This window comes from Molossus molossus, unplaced genomic scaffold (assembly GCF_014108415.1).
Source record: "Molossus molossus isolate mMolMol1 unplaced genomic scaffold, mMolMol1.p scaffold_m16_p_17, whole genome shotgun sequence".
Classification (NCBI taxonomy): Eukaryota; Metazoa; Chordata; class Mammalia; order Chiroptera; family Molossidae; genus Molossus; species Molossus molossus.
This window is the reverse complement of record NW_023425352.1, coordinates 24,341,057-24,365,647: the sequence shown is the minus strand read 5'-3', so window position 1 is coordinate 24,365,647 and position 24,591 is coordinate 24,341,057. Positions and strand designations below refer to the sequence as shown.

Below are 24,591 nucleotides of genomic sequence, written 5' to 3'. Positions count from 1 at the left end.
ATTGATTTTAGAGCTAGAGGAAGTGAGAGGGGGAGAGAGAGAGAAACATCAATGAGAACATTGATTGGCCACCTCCTGCATGCCCCCCAATGGGGATCGGGCCCACAAACTGGGCATGTGTCCTGACCAGGAATTGAACTGGCGACCTCTTGGTGCATGGGTTGACGCTCAACCACTGAGCCACACCAGCCGGACTATATACTGTATTCTTACAATAAAGTAGCTCAAGGAAAGAAAATGTTATTTAACAAATCACAGGGAAGAGAAAGTACATTTACAGTACTGTACCTATTTATTGAAGTAAAAATCCATGTATAAATGGACCTGTGTAGTTCAAATCCTTGTTGTTCAAGGGTCAACTGTCATCAGGAGATACTGATTATCCAAACTGGACAATGGCCAGATCATATAGATGACCATTAGAACTCTGATCCACAACCTCTGCAGCTCTTGACTGGTCAATGACGGTTTGCTTCCCTATTTTTTGCTCCTCCCCCTCCAACTCAGGACCAATTAGAGAAAGCCAAATATGCTCTCCCCGAACACAACTATACTTGCTTCTGGTTAGTTTGCCTCCAGTTTTGTCATGCTAATACTCTCAAATCAGAGAATACAGGAAACTCATGCCCCACCTTTTTTCACTTTTAGCTTTCCCACTTCCCTGACACCCTTTGAGTCCCTGTCAGACACAAGTGATGGTGGCTGACTGCCTTGTTATAGCAGGTGTGGAATAAATAACTTCTTTTTGTTCTCATTTGGGTTGTCTTCATTTAATCCCACAGTTGTTCGTACTCTTATATATCACATATTAGAGTATTTTATGTGCCAGGCAGTGCCCAGCATTGATGTGGAAGCACATAGTCCCTGCCCTCAAGGATATTCTGTCCATTTGGACAGACAGATACATAAATATAAGTGTAGTTCAGTGTGGTATGCGAAACAATAGGCATGTATAAAGGGGGTGTAGGTCAAGTAAGGCTTTTATAAGAGGTGAGGCTTAAGCTGGGTGTTAAGGGATGAGTATGAGTTGGCCTGCTAAAAGTCAGGGAAGGGTATTCACAGCAGTTGAAGCGGTGGGTGGAAGGCAGGAGGAGCAAAACCTGAGGGTAGAAACCACAGAGGTGTGTTGCTGGACCCTATTAAGGGAGGTAAGGAGCAGCAAAAGATGCTGCACAGGCAGGTCTTGGACGGCCATGTATATGCCACGTTTGTAAGGACCTGGACTTTATCCTTTCCAAGCAGCTCCCTTCTGGAAATGAAACAGCTTGTGTAAATAAGTAAGGAAAACAGCATTAAGGAAACATTACTTTTGAATTTTTACTGTCAGGTTCAGCTGCTCATGATATCTGACACACAGTAGACATTCAATTAATGTTGAACGAATGGATATAAGCATTTCGGTGTAGACGTCATTGCCCCCAATTAATGTTTTAATCACCGGGCAAAATGACGAGGCCGAGGCATCAGTTTGGGAGGCTATAGGAAAGGTTTGAGACGAGAGCACTGCCATTCTGTCGGGCAGGGTTGGTGGACACAGAACCTTTCACAGGTTGTGGGGAAGAAATACACTATTGTCGCAGTCACCAGAGACCCCCTGCCCGAGCCACTCTGTCCTGGAAGCGGCCACGGAGAAAGTAGCCGGCACTGAATTCGGTACTCGTGAGACTCACCGCATAGCTCACCTGTGCGCCCTCCGCCGGCCCCTCTAGGAGGAGCCGCGGCACGACGCCCTTCCGGATTGGACGCACCCGAAATCCTGGGGCGGGCATTAGAGGCTGGACGCTTTTGGGGATTGGCCACCCTGACGGACGGACGTGCGGCCAACGGAGCTGGTTCGCCAGTGGCTCTGGCTGGGTGGAGGGCGGGTTCCTCTTCGCGGGTCCCCTGTCAGTCATTGGCTCCCTGCGGTTTCCTTGGGGACGTGGCGCCGCCGCCGGCGCAGGCCTTTTTCCGGCTGGGCTGGAGACCGTGGGCAGTCTCACTGGACCGAACCGGGAGGTGCTGAAGGAGCTGGCGGGCCGCTCGACCGGTGAGGGTAAGTGCTGGAGGGCTGCGGGGCTGAGAGGGACCGGAAGCGAAGCGGGGACCCCCACCTGCCACCTGGGGACTGCCGGTTTCTCGAGGACATCGCTGGCCCTCGAGAACGCCCCGCTCTCTGGGAGCCGGGGGAGAGTCTGCTGGGCCCCAGAAACCAGAGCAGACGTATCCCGAATGGGAGATCGAGGAGTGGGCAGGCGGGCGTGTGGCCTTCTCGTGAGCTATGCTGGACGTAGCCTGAAACCTAGCCAACTCTTTCCAGGCTGCAGGCTAAGGAGATGCCTGGGACAAGGCGACCACCTTCGCAGGGCAAAAGGAAAAGGAGGTGACAGGCGTTGAGACCACTGAAGGGAACCCATGGCTAGGTAAGGCTGTGCACTTTCTTCTCAAATGGAGGCTCTGTGCGGGGTGGCAGGCAGGTTGAGGGGCCCTAGGAGGTTGTCACAAGCGAAGATTGCCTTAGGCTGCAGCTGGACTTTGCATCTGGACAAATGGATGCAAAGATCAAAGTTTCATTCTTTTGAAGGCAGATACAACAATAGTTTCCAACTCGTAACCCCTGACTCAAGTAAGTGCTTGCTCAGCTCTTAAAGGGCTAGATTGTACTATTCTTTTAAATTTCCATTTGAGTGAGGCTAGGTACACTTTGAGGACATTAAAAAAAAAAGATTTTTATTTTTTTGCAATAACCTTTGAAAACAGACTGAGGTCCTTTTGAATCAATATAGAAAGTGAATGTCACGCCCTGGCCGGTTTGGCTCAGCGGTTAGAGCGTCGGCCTGTGGTCCGGAGAGACCCGGGTTCGGTTCCCGCTAAGGGCACGTACCTTGGTTGCAGTTTTTCCCCGGCCCTGGTTGGGTCGTGTGGGTGGCAACCACTCGATGTGTCGCTTTCACGTCGATGTTTCTCTCTCTCTCTCTCCCACTAACTCTATCTGAACAAAATATCGAAAAATGTCCTCGGGTGAGGATTAAAAAAAAAAAAAAAAAGAAAGTGAATGTCACAGTTGAATGCACTTATCCATACATTGTAATAATATTCTGAAGCTTTCAGAAAAGATGAATGTGGATCTGTGGATGTGGGACAGTTGTCAAATAGAGTAAGTGGGGAAAGATGAACAGTATGTATGGTGTAAAACCAAAAAAATGGAGATACATATATACACACACGGATACATTACCATAAACTATTCCTGGAAAAATACACAGAAACTGGGTAGTAATGGTGGCCTCTGAGAGGGAAATGGTTGGGTTAGGGCAAAAGACTCACTTTCCACTATATATCCTTTTAAACTGTTTGATTCTTTTTAACCATGTGCATATATTACCTATTAAGGTATTTTTAAAAATCAGTGGAATAAGTTTTCTAACTAAAAGTCGAGCGAGAACATCGGCTGGCCACCCCCCACCTTCACCCCCACCCCCAACTGGGGATAGGGCCCACAACCCGGGCATAGGCCCTGACTGAGAATCAAACTGGCGACCTCTTGGTGCATGGGTCGATGCTCAATCACCAAGCCATACCAGCAGGGCTTGACTATCCAGTTTTTTTTGACAGCATTCTGGGTGGGAATATTGTAATACTCTCATTCTTCAATGTTACCAGATTGCTCAGGGAGACTGGTGATCTTTTCATTAAAATAAGACTAATTACTTGAATTGCATCCCAAAGTACAGACTTGGAAAAAGATCAGATAAAGTTTTTCAGATTTAAATATGAACCATATAGGTCATTTTCTAAACTTTGAGACTAAAAGAACATTTAATTTTCTGGTGGCATGAATTTTTGCCTTTATTAGGAAGGGCTTTAATCCAGTTTAAAAACTGCTGTTGTTTTTTTTTTTTAGTTCTCAATTGTAGAAAGTTTTCTTACTAATGTTTGTCTCCTTTCAGGATCAGTTTTTCCTACCTCTGCCCAGCCTCCTGGTACTTTACTGTGCCCACAGTGAGCCCATTTTCCCGTCAGCGGGTGGCATTCCTAGGACTCTTCTTCATATCCTGTCTCCTTCTACTTATGTTAATCATGGACTTTCGACATTGGGGTGCTTCATTACCACGCGATAAGCAATATGAAAGGTGAGTCAGCTTAACTCACTTTGATCAGCTTTGTAGGGAAGTCATAAATATTTTGATAAGCTGTTTAACACTACCTTTGACCTTTTAGGGAAAACTGTACTTTTATTAGTAAAATTGCATGCCACTTATTACATAATGATCTTGACAATTTTCAAGGTTTTTTTTTTTGTTGTTAATCTTCACCCTAAGGTATTTTTTCTGTTGATTTTTTATTTTTTTAAAAATATTTTTCCTTATTGATTTTAGAGAGAGAGGAAGGGAGAGGGAAAGAGAGATAGAAACATTGATGAGAGAGAACATTGATTGGCCATCTACTGCATGCCCCTCACTGGGGATCAGGCCCACAACCTGAGCATGTGCCCTGACCAGGAATTGAACTGGCGACCTCTTGGTGTATGGGTCAACGCTCAACCAGTGAGCCACACCAGCCAGGCTTCTGTTGATTTTTAGAAAGAGTGGAAGGGTGGGGGAGGAAGGAGAGAGAGAGAAAGAGAGAAATATCAATGTGAGAGAGACACGTAAACTAGTTGCCTCATGTACAAGCCTCGACGGGGCTGGATATTGAACCTGCAACACAGGTAACACAGGTACATTCCCTAGACCAGGAATCAAATCCGAGACCCTCAGATGCTCGGGCTGACACTCTGACCACTGAGCCACACTGGCCAGGGCTTGATAATTTTCAGTTTTGGTTTAGGAATGATGGTGCTGTATGGAAGGCATCTTTGTGTTTTCTTACTTTTGTGGGTAGCCCATGGACAAAGACAATAGTCCTAACTTACTGGGTGCACAAATGTTTAGGATTGTTATGTAGTCTTGATGAATCAACCCTTTTCATCATTATTAAATGAGTCTCTTTGTCTCCGATTATATTCTTTACTCTGAAATCTACTGGTCTGATAGCTACTTGACCTTTCTTTTGATTAGTGTTAGCATAACAGATGGTTTTCCATCTTTTAGGTTTTAGCCTACTTGTGTCTTTATATTTAAAATTGGCTTCTTGTAGGTAGCATTTAGTTGAGTCTTGCTTTTTATCCTATCTGACAGTGTCTGCCTTTATTTGGAGTGTTTAAGCCATTTGCGTTTAATGTGATTATCAATTATGTTTAGGTTTAAGTCTATCTTACTATTTCTTTTCTGCTTGTCACATCTGTTCTTTGTTTTTCCTTTTTCTCCCTTTTGAATTGAGTATGTATTTTATTATTCCATTTCTCTCTTTTTTAAATTTATTTTTATTGTTGACGGTATTACAGATGTCCCCCATTTTCCTGCCTTTGCTCCCCCAATTCTCCTTCCCACATCTTCACTGCACTATTATCTTTGTCCATGGGCTATGCATATATGCATATAATGTTTTGTCTCTTTTGTTGACTTGTTAGATATAACTCTTGTTTTTATTTTTTAGTGATTGATTTCAGATTTAGCCTTTATAGTATACATTTTTAACTTATCATAGTCTGCCTTCAAGTAGTATCATACCTCTTCATGCATAGTGTGAGAACCTGCCCCTTTGCCCTTGGTGCTATTGTTGTCATACATTTTGCTTCTCCTTATGTTATAAGTGCCACCATATATTGTTTATTTTTGCTTTAAACATTCAAGTATCTTTTAAAGAGATTTTAAAAATAAGAAAAAAAAGACTTGTATATTTACTGTTTCTGGGACTCTTCATTCCTTTGTGTAGATTTATATTTCCATCTGGTACCATTTTCTTTTTGCCTATAGGATTTCTTTTAATATGTCTAATAGTGTGAGTTTGTGATTGGTGAATTCTTTCAAGTTTATATGACTGAAAAAGTATTTATTTTGCTTTCCTTTTATTTTGATTTTTTTTGTAATTCTCACCTGAGGATATTTTTTTCCATTGATTTTTTTTTTTTTTTAGAGAAAGTGGGAAGGAGGGAGGGGGAGAGACACATTAATTGGTTGCCTCCCGCAAGCATCCCAACCAGGGCCGGGGATGAAACTGACAACCCAGGTACGTGCCCTTGACCAGCAATCGAACCTTTGACCCTTTGGTACACTGGCCTGTGCTCTACTTCCAAGCCACACTAACCAGGGCATTCTTTCCTTTTAAAAGAAATGCTCGTTGGGTGCCCTGGCCGGTTTGGCTCAGCGGTTAGAGCGTCGGCCTGCGGTCCTGAGAGACCCGGGTTCGGTTCCAGCTAAGGGCGCATACCTCGGTTGCAGTTTATCCCCGGCCCTGGTTGGTTGTGCGGGTGGCAGCCACTCGATGTGTTCCTTTCACATCGATGTTTCTCTCTCTGTTCCTCTCTCTCCCTCCCACTCTACCTGAACAAAAAAAAAATGGAAAAATGTCCTCGGGTGAGGATAAAAAATAAAAAAATAAAAAAAAAAAATAAAAGAAATGCTCGTTGGGTATAGATCTCTAGGTTGATTGGTTTTCTTTTGGTTTGCATTCTTTCTGAGAAGTCTGCTGTCGTTTTTATCTTTGTTCTCTGTACATAATCTCTTTTTCCTCTGGCTGTTTTCAAGATTTTCTCTTTATCACTGGTTTTAAGCAATTTGTTATGTTGTTCATTGGTGGAATTTTCTTCATGACTCTTGTGTTTGTGATTTGTTGATTCTTGGATCTATGAATTTATAGTTTTCAATCAAATTTGGAAAAATTTTGACCATTATTTCTTCAAATACTTTTTCTGTATTCTCCCACTTCATCTTTGGCATCTCCAGGTACATATATATTGAGCCATGTGACGTTTTTCCACAGCTTACTGATGCTGTATTAATTTTTTTCAGTCTCTTTTCTCTGTGTCTTTGCTAGATAGTTTATGTAGCTATGCCTTCTAGTTCATTATTTTCCTCTGTAGAGTCTGCTCTACTATTAATTCCATCCAGAGAGAGCTGAATAATAATTTATTCCACAGAAAATACATCTGAATTATTTGATATAGTTTTAATGCCTTGCCAGTTATATATAAGATCTACTTTCCTTTATAATGGTGATTTCGTTTTGCTATTTTCTTTTAAGCTAGTTTCTGATTAGGCTATAAAGTGAAATGATGACACCCTGGCTGGTTTGGCTCAGTGGATAGAGCGTCGGCCCGCAGTCCAGAGAGACCCGGGTTCGGTTCCCGCTAAGGGCACATACCTTGGTTGCAGTTTGTCCCCGGTCCCAGTTGGAGTCGTGTGGGTGGCAGCTAGTTGATGTGTCTCTCACGTCGATATTTCTCTCTCTCTCTTGCTCCCTCTCTCCCTCTCGCTCTATCTGAATATAAATGCAAAAATGTCCTTGAGTGAGGATAAAAAAAAAATTTTAAGTGAAATGATGACATATTATGTTCATCATCTTTTTTTTTAACACTAAACAAACACTCTTTATTTTTAAGAGCAAAGTATGTTTTCTCATTTTCTATTCTTGGCATAAATTTTATTTCTTTCCAGGGGAACCAAAACCTTTTGAACTTTCATTGTCATCCAAAACTTGAACTTCCTCTATTGCTGGATAAAAAATTTGTTCACAAATGAGCTGTGCAATTCAGTCACCCTTTTTTACTTTCTTTGACAAAATTAAACACTACAACACCAATATTTCCTCTGTAATCTTCATCTCTAACATAAGCTCCTATGTCTATAACGTGTTTTTCAGCCAAGCCAGAATGTGGAGCTACTCTTCCATAGAACCCAGAAGGAAGAGCTAATCTGAATGTCGGTTTTCACAAAGGTTTTCTCCATGGTTTGTACTATGTAATCATAGGCACTGACCATGTCATAGCCCTCGGCCTGCGTGGACCCCTTGGTCGGGACACTGGCGTGCTCAGAGAGCCAGATGAAGCAGAGCCATGTGCTGCCCTCCTCCACTTGCTGGGGGAGGTGATGAGTTTCTCTTCAGAGCACAGGATGGCAGAGCAGAACAAAAGTAGAGGTGGGAGCAGAGGAAACAAGAGGGCACAGGATGAGCCCAACCACCAGCAACCATGCTCATCACCTTCAATATGCTTTTCTCTCTATTGCTTCTCAGATATATATTAGTTAGGAGGCCTTGGACTGCAAGTAACGGTCAAACTGACTTAAATAATAAAAAGTTTATTGGCTCATATAACTAAAAGTCTAGAGGCAGCTGGACCACAGTTCAACTCTGGATGGTAGGATGGGAGTTTTTGTCTCAGTTGTCCACAGTGTCAGCTTACTTAATGGTTGCAAAATAGCAGCCAGTAGCAACAAGGGCTGCATGCATCCTCTTTCATGTCCTGTAGAAGAGAAACAGGCCTTCCGTGCTCTCTTATAAGAATGAAGAGGACCCCTTCCAGAAACCCTTTCCTTGAAATCTTTCTCGGTTAGAATTGGGACACATGCCTATTCCCCTTAGTATTTCTGGGTTGTTTTGTCTCCATAATCTTTCATTTCCTATTCACTTTGGTCATTCATCCATTTATTCGACAAATATTTATTGAGCAGCCACTATGTGCCGGGTGATAATAGATATGAGGGCATGGAGACTCTGGTACCTTTTCTCAAGAAGTTGATGTTTTCAACCTTTACTCCTCTAGGAGTGCTATTGTATTTTTGACTCTTCCTTTCCACAGAGGAAACATTTGTTTAGGTAACTACTTGTCAATAATTGGCCTTAAGAAGCTTGTTAGCTTTGGAGAACTAAATCCATAATTTGAGTTTCCTTAATACTTATTGGGATTTGTTTGACAGACCTGAGTATCGTTTCCCACTGGAAGACATCATGGTCTACTTGTGGAATTCCATGTAGGTTATTATGGCTAGAGTGAAGACTGTTAGGAAGTTAGTAGTGAGCCATATAATGGAAGAGGTAGATTAGGCTCTGCCTGTTAAGCCATTTTAATTGGGTAGACATTATTCTAGGGGCAGAGGGAAGGCTTTTGAAAGGCTTTGAAGAAGATATGGCCTGAAATGCTTTTTTTTTACTTCACAAAATTTATTTTTCTTGCCTTCTCAGCAAAATCACTGATATTAGTACCAGCAGTCCTCTTCCTCAGCCTTTGGAAAGAAAACAGCCTTCCATGCAATGCCAAAGTTTATTAGTGACACCCAACCGGTGTGGCTCAGTGGATTGAGCATCATCCCATGGACTGAAAGGTCCCAGGTCCATTCCTGGTCAGGCATATGCCCAGGTTTTGGGCTCGATTCCCAGTAGAAGGTGTGCAGGAGGCAGCCAATCGATGTTTCTACCTCTCACAGTCTGGATGTGGCTGCTGCTTTAATTCCTTAGTTGTAGGACTTCCATTCAGCTTGATTTCAGGCGGTTTTGAATGATGGTTGTTCTGTATTTTAGTTGTAACTTTGATGTGGTTGTGGGAGGACGCGATACCGCATTTACCTACGCCGCCATCTTGACCGGAAGCTGAAATGCTTTTTAAAGAAAGCTTATTTTGGTGGCATTGTAGAGAATGAGTTGGAGATGAAATGAAAGGGAGATGAATTGGAGTCCTCCAATGGACAGATGATGGTGGCCTGAACTTGAGTGGCAGCCATGACAATGGAGAGCAGTAAATGCATTGGAGGGATAGGTGGGAGGTAGAGTGATCTAGTAGTTCTTGTCTGCCACTGTACCCCAAGTGGCCAGATCTCATAAATACTTGTTAAGTTGAATTAATTGAAACAAGTGCTAAGGAACACACAAGCTGTGTGTTGTGGTGCCCTTATAAGGCTGAGCAGCCAGCTGTGTAGCCTAAACCTTCTTGTACTTTAGTACAAAGTTATGTGCATATTGCCATAAATTAAATTATTTATGGCAGCTTACATGAGTCACTTAGGAAGCAAACATTTGTTGAGAGCTTGCTGTGTGTATGACATTGCTAGACACTGGGGTGCAAAGGTGAATAAAATGTGGCCCCTGAATTCATGGAGTTCATAATCTAGTTAGGGAAGCAGACATGAAGTAATAATTATTTCCCAATGAGAAAATAGTTTATGTATAGCTAAGTAGAATCAGGAGCAGAGAATCAGGAGCTGTATACTGTCAAGAATCAGGAACAAAGTTAGGAATCAGAAATTAATCAGAAAAGGCCCATGAGTAATCAAAGTTGATATCACTAAGTTCATATACTAAATGCTCATTACTTTACTGATAAGATAGTCTTTCATATTGAACCTTTTACTTAAAAAAGTTTTTGCCCTGGCTGGTTTGGCTCAGCGGTTAGAGCGTTGGCCTGTGGTCTGGAGAGACCTGGGTTCAGTTCCCGCTAAGGGCATGTACCTCAGTTGCAGTTTGGCCCTGGCCCTGGTTGGGTCGCGTGGGCAGCCACTCGATGTGTCCCTTTCACGTCGATGTTTCTCTTTCTCTCTCCCTCTTACTCTATCTGAACAAAAAAAAAGGAAAAATGTCCTTGGGTGAGGATAAAAAATAAATAAAAATAAAATAAAATCAATAACAAAAAAAATTTAAAAACAATTTTTTTTGTTATTTTCTTAGAGATAGTGGGAGGGAAGGAGGGGAGGGAGAGAGAGAGAGAAAGAGAAACAATGATATGAGAGAGGCGCATCGGTTGGTTGCTTCCCACATGACTCTGCCTGGGGCGGGGGATCAAACTCAGAACTGAGGTACATGCCCTTGACCAGGAATCTTTGGTCTGAGGATCGATGCTCTAACCATGGAGCAAAACCGGCCAGGGCTGTTTGCTTTTATTTTACACACAGTTTTACTTAGCTGCGTTCTCTCTTGTCTCAGAACACAGCAAATTAGAATGGTGGTAATGGGGAATGTGTGTTGGTCATGGGATGTAGGCACACTGATAACAATAATTAATAATATCTGGCATCTTGACAGGTAAGAGAGAAAATTTATTAAATGTAGACTTAGAATTTCTATAGACTGTTTATATAGTGGCAAACAATTCTACACATTTTGTTAAACTTTTATTACACAATCTAATATTTATGTTAATGATGACCTGAAATCAGTGTTTTTCACCTTTAGTGAATCACCTGGGAACCTTTAAAAATGCAGACAATTGGCCCTGGCCGGTTTAGCTCAGCGGTTGGAGCGTTGACCTATGGACAAGAGAGTCCTGGGTTCGGTTCCCGCTAGGGGCACCTACCAAAAAAAAAGCAAACAATTGGACATTTTCTCAGAGTGATTCTAATGTGCAGCCTGAGTTGAGAACCATTGCTCTAAGGTAGCGATTTTAAACTGGTGCTCCGCAAGAATTGTTTTTTTTAATCCTCACCTGAGGTTATGTTTTCATTGAATTTTAGAGAGAGAGGATGGAAGAGGGGGAGAAAGAGAGAGAGAAACATCAATCAATTTCCTCCCTTATGTGCCCCAACCATGGATCGAACCTGCAACCTTGGGTATGTGCGCTGATCAGGAATTGAAGCCTTTAATGAATAGGAGGACTCTCCAACCAATAGCCACACTAGCCAGGGCACTGTAAGACTTTTTAAAACATGCAACACCTGACTATTTAGTCAGGGGCGCTGACCTCTTTTCCCTTAGATTGTTAAAATAAAAAATGACAGCAGCCAACACAACAATAGCCATATGGTGTGAATGGATAAAAATTATACCTATTTTTTTTTTTTTGTCAGATTGGCAAAAAATATATTTTTTTGGTGTGCCGCAGAATTTTAGTAATTAGTTTATGTGTGCCATAAGATGAAAAAGGTTCCCTGGCCGGTTTGGCTCAGCTGTTAGAGCATTGGCCTGTGGTCCAGAGAGACCTGGATTCGGTTCCTGCTAAGGGCGCGTGCCTTGGTTGCAGTTTGTCCCCGGCCCTGGTTGGTCGTGTGGGTGGCAGCCACTCAATGTGTCCCTTTCATGTCAGTCTCTCTCTCTCTCTCTCTCTCTCTCTCCCCCTCTCCCTCCCTCCCACTCTATCTGAACAAAAAATGGAAAAATGTCCTCAAGTGAGGATAAAAAAAAAAAAGGTGAAAATCACTGCTCTAAGGTTTACTTATATTTATTTGGTGAGGAGGTATGGTGTAGGAAAAAGAGAATTGATTTTATAGCTAATCAGCCCATCATTAGCTGGTTGGGTGCCCTGGGCAGGTTTTGTGTTCTGGAATCTTATTTTTTAGATGTATAAAGTGAGGTAGTCTTGTCATTTGGATTAAAAGAGAAAAGCGCCCTGGCCAGTTTGGCTCAGCGGTTAGAGCGTCGGCCTGCGGTCCGGAGAGACCCGGGTTCGGTTCCTGCTAAGGGCACGTACTTCGGTTGCAGTTTGTCCCCGGCCCTGGTTGGTCGTGCGGGTGGCAGCCACTCGATGTGTCCCTTCACGTCGATGTTTCTCTCTCTCTCTCCCTTCCTCTCTCTCCCTCCCACTCTATCTGTACAAAAAAAAAAAAAAAGGAAAAATATCCTCGGGTAAGGATAAAAAAAAAAAAGAGAAAAGCATCTAGGGTTGTCTGTTGCATCATGAATGTTAGTATTATTAGTATTATTATTATTAGAAATAATCTTGATTTTTCTGTTCTCTAATTCCCTTTTCTGCCCTGCAAATATACACTGAAGATGATGGGCAGCATTATATCCATTTAAGATTTTTCTTCTCATCCGGCTGGTGTGGCTCAGTGGTTGAGCATCGACCCACGCAGCAGGGGGCCTCCGGGTCAATTCCCGGTCAGGACACACACCCAGATTGTGAGCCCTATCCCCAGTGAGGGGCATGCAGGAGATGGCCAATCGATGTTCTCTATCCTCGATGTTTCTATCTCTCTCTCCTTCTCACTTTCCCTCTCTCTCTCTGAAATCAATAAAGAAAAAAAATTAAAAAAGATTTTTCTTCTAGAATTTATTTTATTTAAAAAATTTTTTTTTCTTTATTGATATGAGAGAGAGAGATGAAGTGAGAGGGAGAGAGAGATAGAAACATTGATGAGAGAGAACATCGATTGGCCGCCTCCTGCCTGCCCCCCACTGGGGATCGGACCCACAACCTGGGCATGCACCCTGACCGGGAATTGAACCGGCGACCTCTTGGTGCACAGGTCGACGCTCAACCACAGAGCCACACCAGCCAGGCTAGAATTTATTTTTATGTGGCAGCAGCTATTACTTAACCACAGGTGACCTCTAGCTGGTGATAAAACCATTAAGCAAATAACTAGGAATTTTTAAGCAAATAATTAGGAATTGATGGCAACACCTATCACTTTAGTTCAACAGCTTATAAAAAATTTTTAAGATAATGCTTGTGGTTGTGATGTTTTTATTACATACATATGTGGTCATATTTTTTTCCTACTTAAATTTTTCCTAATTTACACAATGAATTATATCAGTATTTTGTGATGTTCCACAAAGAGTGTATAGCAGGTCCTCAAATAACAGTTTTTTGTTTGATGTTGATGAGAAGAAAAAAATTGATACCCAGCTGGGGCCATTGTCTGTGTGCAGTTTGCATGTCCTCCCCATGTCTGTGTTGGTTTTCTCTGGGTACTCTGATGTCCTCCCACATCCCAACAATGTGCACATGAGGTGAGTTGGGGTGTCTAAATGGTCCAGTCTGAGTGAGTGTGAGTGCATCCTCGAAGGAAGGGCTACCTGTCCAGATGGGTTCCTGTCTTGTGTCCTAAGCTGCTGGATGGACTCCAGCCACCTGGGACCCTGAACTGGAATCAGCAGGTTGGATAATGATTATCTTACTTGTTTTTATTTTATTTTTTTAATTATTTTTATCCTTACCTGAGGACACTTTTGCATTTACCTTCAGAGCGGGAGGGAGAGAGGTGGGGGAGAGAGAGAAACATCGATGTGAGAAAGACACATTGAGTAGTGGCCACCCACACGACCCCAACTGGGGCCAGAGACAAACCGCAGCCGAGGCACATGCCCCTGTCGGGAACCGAATCCAGGACTCTCTGGTTCGTGAGCCGAAGCTCCAACTGCTGAGCCAAACTGGCCAGGTCTTCCTTGTTTTTATTAATCTTTCTTAAATGTATGTATAACTTACATTTATTTCAGTGTTTAATATTAGAAGTGTTTTGGGTCATATTTAGAAGTTGTTGATATTTAGGTGACCAGAAATATGCAAGAGTTAAGGAGCTTAACTCTTGTTTATATCAATTAACTTATGGTAAAATTGGTTTTGTTACATGTCGTTTTGCTTAAAGTCACAGTTTCCCAGAACCTATCAATGACATTAAGTGAGGACATACTGTACTGTGTTGCCAGGAGCACACTGACTTACAGCTGTCTTCACCATTTTAGAAACCCTTGATCAGGAAAATATTCCATAAGAACACTGAATTCATTCTGTGATCTTAATAAATGAGACATTGCTTAGTTAGAAATTATAATCTCTCTTACACGTTGTACCTTTGTATTTTAATATGTATGAAAGTAGCTAGTGTTTACAGTATCTTAATTTATTTTTGTATTGAAAAAATATTTTCATTCAAAAAATTTTCAGCCATTTGTAGAACTTAGCATATCACTTCTGAGGACCCAGAACTTTAGAAGCCTGTGTTATCCCCCTCAGCACTTTCAAAACTGAGGAGTTGTATTTTTTTTTTCTTTATTCTGAACATATATCCACCCACATTGCTTCTGAAAGGAGAAAGCAGGAGGTTTGCATTAGAACTAGAATTTAGGGAAAGGTAAATTTAGAGAGTAATGGTATGTCAGTAAGGATAGAATCCAGAGCTGTTTTGTTCTAATAGATGTTACCTTTTTAGAGCAGTTTTAGGTTGACAGCTAAATTGAGCCTGCCTTAGGAGTTTCAATTCTGTTTAAAGCAGGTCAAAAGAGGCATTATTTTTGGTTAGAAAAAAATCATTAACTTTAGGATATGCAGATAAGTTAAGTGTTCTTATGTACAATAGAACAGTTCAGAGATTTTTTCTGGTGAAATTGAAGGTATTTATTTACATTAATTTATTCTTTTACTTGTCTTTAGTGGTATTTATAAGCAGAGCTTTAACTTATAAATGTTCCTGATTGCTGTGATTAAATCTTGTTAGGAGATAAAGAATACTCTTACAAGATACTTTTCTGGCATGTATCACTGATCAGTCCTGCACAGCTATTTTGGCTATAATGTCATTATATTTGGTTCTGAGCCTTGAACAGAGTTGAAGAGTATGCGACATTCAGCAAAGAGCTGGTTGCCCCATGCTGATGAGGGCCACTTTGATTGACCTTTGGCACATTACTGAATTCTATTTGAATTCTAGAAGTGGTATAATTAGTTTTGATTTTGTAAGGTAGGTAATGGTTTGGTCAGTTTACTGCTCTAATGCTGTTAATGTTTTGAGGATAATGGCAGTAAAAAGCCACTGTCATCCAATTCTACCTTGGGTGATGTATGTGTGGGTAACTTTCTTTTCATTGACTCAGCAGTGACCAGAGGGAAATCATGTTTCTCAAATAGAGAGACAAATATATATCAATCATATCTCTCCTGGGAAGGTGGATATGAAGGATTCCAAGGCTTTCAGAACTTTTCTCTTGGGCTTTAATTCCTTTTTAGGGATTAACGTAGTGCAGCATCAGCAAAACAGGAGGGTCCATCAATGCAAGTAATTGACCATGATGACTAAGGTCAGGACTGTAAATACAAAAAGGAGCAGCGATCTATCCATGTTAGGAGCCTAGCCAGAGGAAGACCTTCAGGTGGTTGATAAGTGTAAGAAGCCATAGGTCTCAAGATGTCAGAGATCCAGAAAGAGGTGATATTACTTCTCAGAGAGGAAAATTGTTCTTCAGTTACAAATTTGTATGCAAGATGAGAAAAATGGAGACTTTCTGCTGCCTGCAGCATTGATCAAAGACCCAAATTGGAAGTGTAACATAAGTGCCTTTGGTCTTATCTTTCTCCCTTGTGTTCTAATGTCAGCTGACATTTTTCTGCCAGTGCATACAGGGAGACTTCTAAGGGAGGAGAAAGAAAAGTTATCTTTGTTATCTTGACTAGAAACAAAGAGGATGACAGGATGCTTTGGGAAGCCATTGAAACATTCTAAGGAGACCAATTGATTTTGAGTATAGCAATACAAAGACATCAGGAGTTAGTAACAAACCAACACTCTACATTGTGAGCTCTGGACCAGACTAATCAGTATTGATTGATACATATCAGAGAAATGTGAGAAACACTGTGATAGTATCAAGGTACTGCAGATGAGGTATCTACTATTGAGAAACCAATAGCCTAAATGGAGAGGTGGAGCAAACATATTTGAAAGAAGTCTTAGGGGTTCATACTGAAATATAAGTAAAGTGCTCAAAGGGAATAACGATACCACGTTTTACAACAGAAGAAGGAGGCCTTTCAGATCATTGTGACATTGTGGAATGGAGGCTTCTTAAGAACTGGGAAGCTATGTCAAGAAGAGATAGGGGGCCCTAGCCGGTTTGGCTCAGTGGTTAGAGCGTCGGCCTGCGGTCCCGAGAGACCTGCTAAGGGCATGTACCTCGGTTGCAGTTTGTCCCCGGCCCTGGTTGGTCGTGCGGGTGGCAGCCACTCGATGTGTCCCTTTCACATCGATGTTTCTCTCTCTCTTCCTCTCTCCCCCTCCCACTCTACCTGAACAAAAAATAGAAAAATGTCCTCAGGTGAGGATAAAAAAAAAAAAAAAAAAAAAAAAGAAGAGATGGGGAATGAACAGGTAGAAAAAAAGATGGATGTTAAGAAAAAAAGTCGCATTGGATTATTGGTTCTCAAGAGTGTTTACTGACCCTTTGGAGTCTGAGACAAAATTATGCATGGGTAAAAGTCATTGGAAGTGCAAGATAACTAAAGGATTTTAATGTTACAGAGTATAAAAAGTTCCTAGACAGGGTTTTAGATTCTACATTGCAGCTAACCTAATGGTTGCAAAATAGTAGCCAGTAGCAACAAGGGCTACTCTGATGGAAAATGGATTATCTTGCCCATTTCTTTTCTATCTGTGGTCTCTTTCAAGGTCAACATTTGCAAGAGTTCTGTAATGAACCCAGACCTCTGCCCAGCTTTCATGTGATAGAAGTGAGCTGTTCCAAGTTGATTGGTGGATTGTAAGCCCAGTTCAGCCCAGTAATTTGATTAGCATGGGAAAGAATGTGGTGAAATGCAATCTTTAGGTCTATAAACATTCTCATGTATAACAGATTTGTGCCACCTGTTTCATTTCCTATAACTTGCTCTCATATCAAATCCAGAAAAACGTTCTGTATGATCCTATACTATGTAATAATTTACAGCATTATATTGAAGTTCAACTATATCTTCTTCTCTTTTTAAAAAAATGCATTTTGCATTGTACAATAGGAAAGGTACTCAGCTCTACTTTTTAATTTTAGAACTGTTTCTACATGTTCTTCCTTTTTTAAATCCTCACTTGAAGATATATATATTTTTAAATTGATTTTAGAGAGAGAAGAAGGGGGGGGGGAACACTGATCAGTTGCCTCTCCTATACACCCCGAACAGGGATCAAACCCACAACCTAGGTATGTGCCCTGACTGGGAATTGAACTGGCAACCTTTTGGTGCTTGGGACAGTGCCTAACCAAGTGAGCCATACCAGCCAGGTCTACATGTTCTTCTTTTTAACAAGTTTGTTTTTTTGTCCAAAGTAAGGAACTTTGTGGTCTGTATAGCAATGTGAAATCACCAGTAAACACAGGCTAGATTGTTCTGAGGGGCATGACATGTGGCTTAGTGTTCTGATCAGAGGTTGATTTACTATGAAGCTAATGATACCTGCACTTCTATGTAGCTAAGTATACATCCATTTTTAAGGCCTCTCACGTGCATAGGCCCCTTTTTTATTTGTAATATTGAATCTTTTTTAAAAAGATGCCCGCCCCCATTATATTAGCTTCTAGCTTCCCAAAACCCAGTCCTGAGGAGTTCTATGTAAGGGTCTTGGGGATCTAGGAGTTAGCTCTAAAGACAAGATTGGATGAGTAGGACACATATCTTATAAGGAAGGGAGTTTAGCTATATACTTGAAAAATCCACAGCATTGCTTTCAGGGCCAAAATTTATTTTATTATTAGCTCAACCTATGATAATACTTATTCAAATTTAAAATGATTTAGAAGACAAAATTTAAATCTGTTTACCATGCAATATATATTCTTAGCACCAAGAAAAAGTTGCCCTTTTCTGAATAATAGGCTAAAAGCCATTCTCACGGGGCCCCTCTTCAAGTGAAACCCTTGGGGAGGAGGCAGTGTTTGTACTTTTCAGACCCTCAGGCTCTGAGGGAACTTGAATATTATTTAAAGCCTGAGTGCTCAGAAGTATTCACCAACTCATCCTCCTGTTCTTTCTGGATTTGTCAGCTCCTTTCTCCAGAGTCGTCTGTTATTTGCTCCCCCAGTGTTGTCGTGTGACGAGAGCAGTGGCGGCCGCTCAGCACCGTGCTGACGCTCCGCATGCCTTGTCTCTGCTTGTCTCTGGGGGAGAGGCTCCGTCCTTGCACAGCCGAGGGAGCAGGCTGAGAGAGGTTCACAACGTGCTGAGGTCACAGCAGAGAAAGTGCCAGAGCTGAGACCAGAACCTTGGTGTTGCTGGTAACACCTTTTACTAGTTTCATCGTCCTGCTGTTAGTCAGATGTCTTGGGATGAGAACCTAAGAAAACCTCAGGCTTACGGCCTAGAAGCTTTTATTGTTTTATAGTGTAATGTTTTATTTTTAATCTGGATGTTAGGAGGTACACAGGAATTGTTTTCTTCTTCCTTATACCCTGTACTACATATTTTATGAGCATTCTTTTTTTTTTATCCTCACCCAAGGACATTTTTCCATTTTTTGTTCAGATAGAGTGGCAGGGAGAGAGGAAGAGAGAGAGAAAGAGAGAAACATCGATGTGAGAGAGACACATTGAGTGTTGCCACCCACATGACCCCAACCAGGGCCGGGGACAAACTGCAACCAAGGTACATGCCCTTAGCAGGAACCGAACCCGGGTCTCTCTGGACCACAGGCCAACACTCTAACCGCTGAACCAAACTGGCCAGGCTGAGCATTCTTTTTATAGTTATAAAACTTTAAAGAGATTGTAGAAAAGAATTATTATTATTTTTATGAAATAACGGTTTTTATTCATGTAATTGTAGCAATTAAAAATGCAAAGCAAAAAGCCCTATAAAAATATCACCAGCCAGAAAACACCATGTGAAGTGATATCATTCCATAGTATTTTTTATATATAGAAAGGGTAAACAGTTAACTAGAAAAGAAATTATTAGCTGCCCTGGCCGGTTTGGCTCAGCGACTGGAGCGTCGGCCTGTGGACCAGAGAGTCCCGGGTTTGGTTTCCGCTAGGGGCACGTACCAAAAATAAAAAAGAAATTATTAGGATTATTTTAGTTATTTACTATGTATAATGAACTGCCCCAGAAATTAGTGGCTTACAGCAACAAAAACCAGTATTCCACCTGGGCCGAGAAGCTCTTTACTGCTTAGTAAAAGATCTCTTACCCCAGCCAACTTCAGAACTGCCCCCAAATATGGAGAAGCCTTTTATCCTCACCCGAGGATATTTTTCCATTTTTTTGTACAGATAGAGTGGGAGGGAGTGAGAGGAAGGGAGAGAGAGAGAGAAACATCCACGTGAAGGGACCCATCAAGTGGCTGCCACCCGCACGACCAACCAGGGCCGGGGACAAACTGCAACCGAGGTACGTGCCCTTAGCGGGAACCGAACCCGGGTCTCTCCGGACCGCAGGCCGATGCTCTAACCGCTGAGCCAAAATGGCCAGGGCTGGAGAAACCTTTTAGTTATCTGACTTCATTGGCCTCTAGGCAAACAGACCAGCAGTTGCCTCAGCTATATCAGTACATATAGTCAGTTTTGTTTCAGTCCTTTGTTGGAACCCATAGTCCCACATACCTGGCACATGTTGACACTTAATGAAGATTCATGAACAGTGAATTAAGTGGTAGTGCCTTTTGTGGGCCTAGCTTCTTCACACTGAGCTTTCTTTTGTCCGGCTTAGGTATTTGGCTCGAGTAGGGGAGCTTGAAGCTACTGACACCGAAGACCCAAATCTAAGTTATGGACTTGTCGTGGACTGTGGCAGCAGTGGCTCCCGGATTTTTGTTTATTTTTGGCCAAGACATAATGGGAACCCCCATGACTTGCTGGACATCAAGCAGATGAGAGACCGCAACAGCCAACCAGTGGTTAAAAAGATCAAGCCAGGTACTAACTGGAATATATTCATTGTCGATCTCTTTTTCTGCCATAGGCATGAGAGAGGAGAGAAGAGGAGAGGAAAAAGCAAGCTACCTTTATCTCTTGAGATTCTGGATAATGGGAGGGCTGTCTTATTCATTGCCTCCCCCCTCAAATAAATAAAAGTTTAGGACCTTAAGCAGAACCTTGTGGAGTATCAGTCTTCTGAGTGTATGTGATCTGCTTTTTAAAGAAAGTATTTTTTCTTTCTTAAGGAATCTCTGCAATGGCAGACACTCCTGAACATGCCAGCGATTACCTTCGTCCTCTGCTGAGCTTTGCTGCTGCTCATGTACCTGTGAAGAAGCACAAGGAGACCCCACTTTACATTCTGTGCACAGCGGGCATGAGGCTTCTTCCTGAGAGGTGAGATGCAGAACCTGAGAAACAGGAAAACGGTGCATACGAGTGGAAAGGCTGATTCCATGTGTATTCTCTGTGGTTCCCTGGTCTGAAGGTGGGATGTGCGTTCACCACAGAGTTGACAGGGGGCCCTAAAAGATGCCGTGCTCAAAAATAGAGTAGATCTACCCCTACACCCGATTATTTCACAGTCAGTTGTTCACACCTTCATGTCATGTGCTTCTTTGGCATCCATGTCTATCGGAGATGACTATAATGATTCTCAGTTCTGATTGAAGGTTTGGAGCAGTGGTGATGGTGTTAAATTTGGTTCATGAGGCACCTAGATGGGGAGCATAATAACAGAAAGGTAGTAGGAGGGTTACCTGAGGGATTGGGTACCTGGGGGCTGGCAGGAGGGCTCAGGTAGGAAAGCGGCTTTCTCTGTAACTTTGCCTGGCTCCCTGGTGGTAGTTGGTGCTACTTGCAAAGCTCAGGCTCCATTGCTTTATACTAGTATTTTCAACCCAGCCAGTTAAATCCTTTCCATTTGACCTTGGCAGTTTAGCCTGGCATCTTGCCATCCGATCCCTTTTCCCTCACTGGAAGAAGAGGAGGAGGAGGGAGAGGATGAGGCAGCGGCTATACTTGGGTCAGACCCCTCTCTGTGATGTCTCGCCTTTGACCACCTCCCTGACCCCTCCACATATATGATCATGGGATGGGAGTGAGCTCCCTTAACTTAGAATTCATCCTTCTGGAATGTTCATAGTCTCATAGGCGGCAGGCATTTTTATTTGCTTAAATATTTTTTCTTGGTAAATAGCAGTTCCCTTTTCCACAAAGTTTCATTTTGTATACTTGGCCAACCACAAAACTTCAGCCAGATGTATAGGGTTCCATGCTGCTTATGCCAGACATGCCAGACAATATAACATATGTCAGCGCTTCTCAGTGGACTTGTTCCCTTCTGTCGAGACATGCAGATAAACTGGTTACTCTCTGGTTTACTGTTGAGAAGCAGATTATTTTATATAGCCATGTGTCAACATGAGAGGCTTTCTAGCTCCTTATTTCCCATATATCTTGGTCTTTTTAAAAACTTTGTGTTATTTTAACTTAGTTTTAAAACCAAACTTTAAAATGTTATACCTGCAACCTTCCATCATTAAAGGAAATCTTAAAAGAAAAAAAACACCCCAAACAAAAAAACAAAATTCTACTCTTATCAAAACTGTTTCATTTTGTCACATTCCCTTTTTCTCTGTATATCTGTATATAATTTCTACAAAGTTGTAATCATACTGTGCATGCAATTTAGAATTTTTGTTTTTGACATAAGTAATATTTACATTGTTCAAAATTTTAGAAACCAGGGAAGAGTACAGATAACACAGGCAGTGTCACATCACAAGTCTGCGACTACCTGACAGTGAAGGAGAGGGCAGGAGGGCCAGGGGAAAGTAGACTCGGGGTCAAAAATTAGTCAACAGCAGGGGGATGGTGTGGCCACGTTTTGTGTGTCTGGCCCAAAGGAGAGGATTGTCTCATCTACTGGCACTTTGTCAAAAAAATTCTATCCAAACAAAACCCACGATGTAGTTCTACCTCATTTGTCTGAATGTTCATTGTCAGTGTGGAAGCTCTGAATATTAATATCTATTTTATTTTAAGAATTTTTAAAGAACTTGCTTTTTCTTGTATCTGGTTTACTGACCACCTCTTTTAATAATGCCTAGTTCTATCCTGGGCTTATGAAATCATTGCTACCTCTAAGGCAACTGTAGTTGTTGACATAGTGAACTATCACTGCAAAAACCTGTTTTGTGTAAATAATGTTTTGCTAATTAGCATTTGTAAGCACTATCCAAAATGGATTTAAATCAGCTAGACTGCATTTTGAATTTGTCGGCACTACGATTTATTTCTTTGACAAAGGCCTGGACTAACAGCATTTGATCTACATCCTTTTTTATTTGTGATGAAAAAGTCTTTAAAAATTACAAAGATAGCCCTGGCCGGTTTGGCTCAGCGGTTAGAGCGTCCGCCTGCGGTCCGGAGAGACCCGGGTTCGGTTCCCGCTAAGGGCATGTACCTCGGTTGCAGATTGTCCCCGGCCCTGGTTGGTCGTGCGGGTGGCAGCCACTCGATGTGTCCCTTTCACATCGATGTTTCCCTCTATCTCTCTTCCTCTCTCTCCCTCCCACTCTGTCTGTACAAAAAATGGAAAAATGTCCTCGGATGAGGATTAAAAAAAAAAAAAAAAAAAAAAAAAAAAAAAAAAAAAAAAAAAAAAAAAAAATAAAAAAAAAAAAAAAAAAAAAAAAAAAAAAAAAAAAAAAAAAAAAAAGCCCTGGCCGGTTTGGCTCAGCGGTTAGAGCGTCGGCCTGCGGTCCGGAGAGACCCGGGTTCGGTTCCCGCTAAGGGCACGTGCCTCGGTTGCAGTTTGTCCCCGGCCCTGGTTGGTCGTGCGGGTGGCAGCCACTCGATGTGTCCCTTCACGTCGATGTTTCCCTCTCTCTCTCTTCCTCTCTCTCCCTCCCACTCTACCTGAACAAAAAATGGAAAAATGTCCTCGGGTGAGGATAAAAAAAAAAAAAAAAAAAAAAAAAAAAAAAAAAAAAAAAAAAAAATTACAAAGATATACAAGGTGATATTTAAGGGGGGAAAAACCCTTTTTATTACGGGAAATTTCAAATGTATATAAAAGTAGAGAGAACAGTGTAATGAATCTGCATTCACTCACCACCCAGATTCAATAGTTGTCAACATTTTGCCATTAATATATTTTTTTAATTAACATTATTTTAGAAAATGGAAGTTAGTGTTTTGTTTGTTTTTGTTTTTTGTTCATTTTTGTGGTACGTGCCCCTAGTAGGAACTGAGCTTGGGACTCTCTGGTCCACAGGCTGACGCTCAGCCGCTGAGCCAAACTGGCCAGGGCAGTGTTTAGTTTTTTAACATAAATTAGGATCATGTCATATGTTGCCTTATAACCCATTAGAACTCAAAATATATTGGACACATTTTTATGTCAATACATGTAGATATAAATTGACCTCATTTTATTTCTTGTTTTAAAAAAAATATGTATGTATTGATTTTTTTAGAGAGAGGAAGGGAGAGAGAGATAGAAACATCATTGTGAGAAAGAAACATTGATCGGCTGCCTCCTGCACACCCCCCACTGGGGATTGAGCGGGCAACCCAGGCATGCGCCCTGAACAGGAATTGAACTGGGACCTCTCAGTTCATGGGACAACACTTAATCCACTGAGCCACACCTGCCGGGCATGACCTCATTTCTTTTAACATCTGTATAGTATTACATTGTGTGGGTGTACCATAAATTATTTGATCAATTCCTATTGATGTTATTTAGGTTATTACCAGTTTTTCATTGTTATAAATAATGCTGCAGTATTCTTTCTTTTTGTATTTTTATTTGATGATTTCCTTGCAGTAAATTTCCAAAAGTGTAACAGCTGGGTCAGTGAGGAAACACATTAAAATTTTTGGTACATAGTTCTAGATTGCCTATTAGAAAGGCTGTACTGGTAATTTATATTCCAAACAGCAGTGTATGTTGGTGCCCATTCTTCCATTTCATGACTAAAACAAGCAAGCCTGATTTGGGTGGTTAAGAAGCATATCTAATAGAGAGGGTGAAATAGCTCCTCCTGTTCTCATGTGAAATTTATTGCATGAATTTTATATGTATAACAATGAATTTTTAAAAAACTATACTTGATATTATATTGGGAGATTATTACATTAAATGTAATCCTTCACTTTGAAGTGCTATCAACATTCTTCACTAAGTCATGCTGACAACTATCTGAGCCAGTAGAATATTTTTGTAATGAGTTATTTTAAAAAATCCAAGACAATTGGTCTTATTTTTTACTAACAGTTTTCTCTAGATTCATATTATTCCAGTTTTGTTTCTTTTCTTTGTCTGATAATACTGGTAAACATAAAACTTTAGAGGAAAAAACAACCCTATAGATACTAAGCTTCAGATGTTATTCCCAA

General features: G+C 41.5%; 1 protein-coding gene and 1 pseudogene across 2 annotated transcripts in view; one reads left to right on the top strand and one right to left on the bottom strand.

Annotated features, from left to right (window-relative positions):
• Positions 1-1,920: 1,920 nt before the first annotated feature.
• ENTPD7 (ectonucleoside triphosphate diphosphohydrolase 7) overlaps positions 1,921-24,591 on the top strand; it is a 44,764-nt gene continuing 22,093 nt past the window's right edge. For both annotated transcript variants that reach the window (XM_036265677.1, XM_036265676.1), the window contains exons 1-5: positions 1,921-2,035; positions 2,300-2,402; positions 3,930-4,112; positions 19,976-20,181; positions 20,430-20,580. In XM_036265677.1, coding sequence (XP_036121570.1) covers positions 2,395-2,402; positions 3,930-4,112; positions 19,976-20,181; positions 20,430-20,580 — 548 coding nt within the window. In that variant the 5' untranslated portion in view covers positions 1,921-2,035; positions 2,300-2,394. The remainder of the gene's footprint in view (positions 2,036-2,299; positions 2,403-3,929; positions 4,113-19,975; positions 20,182-20,429; positions 20,581-24,591) is intronic.
• Positions 7,504-19,878, bottom strand: LOC118632630 (annotated as a pseudogene).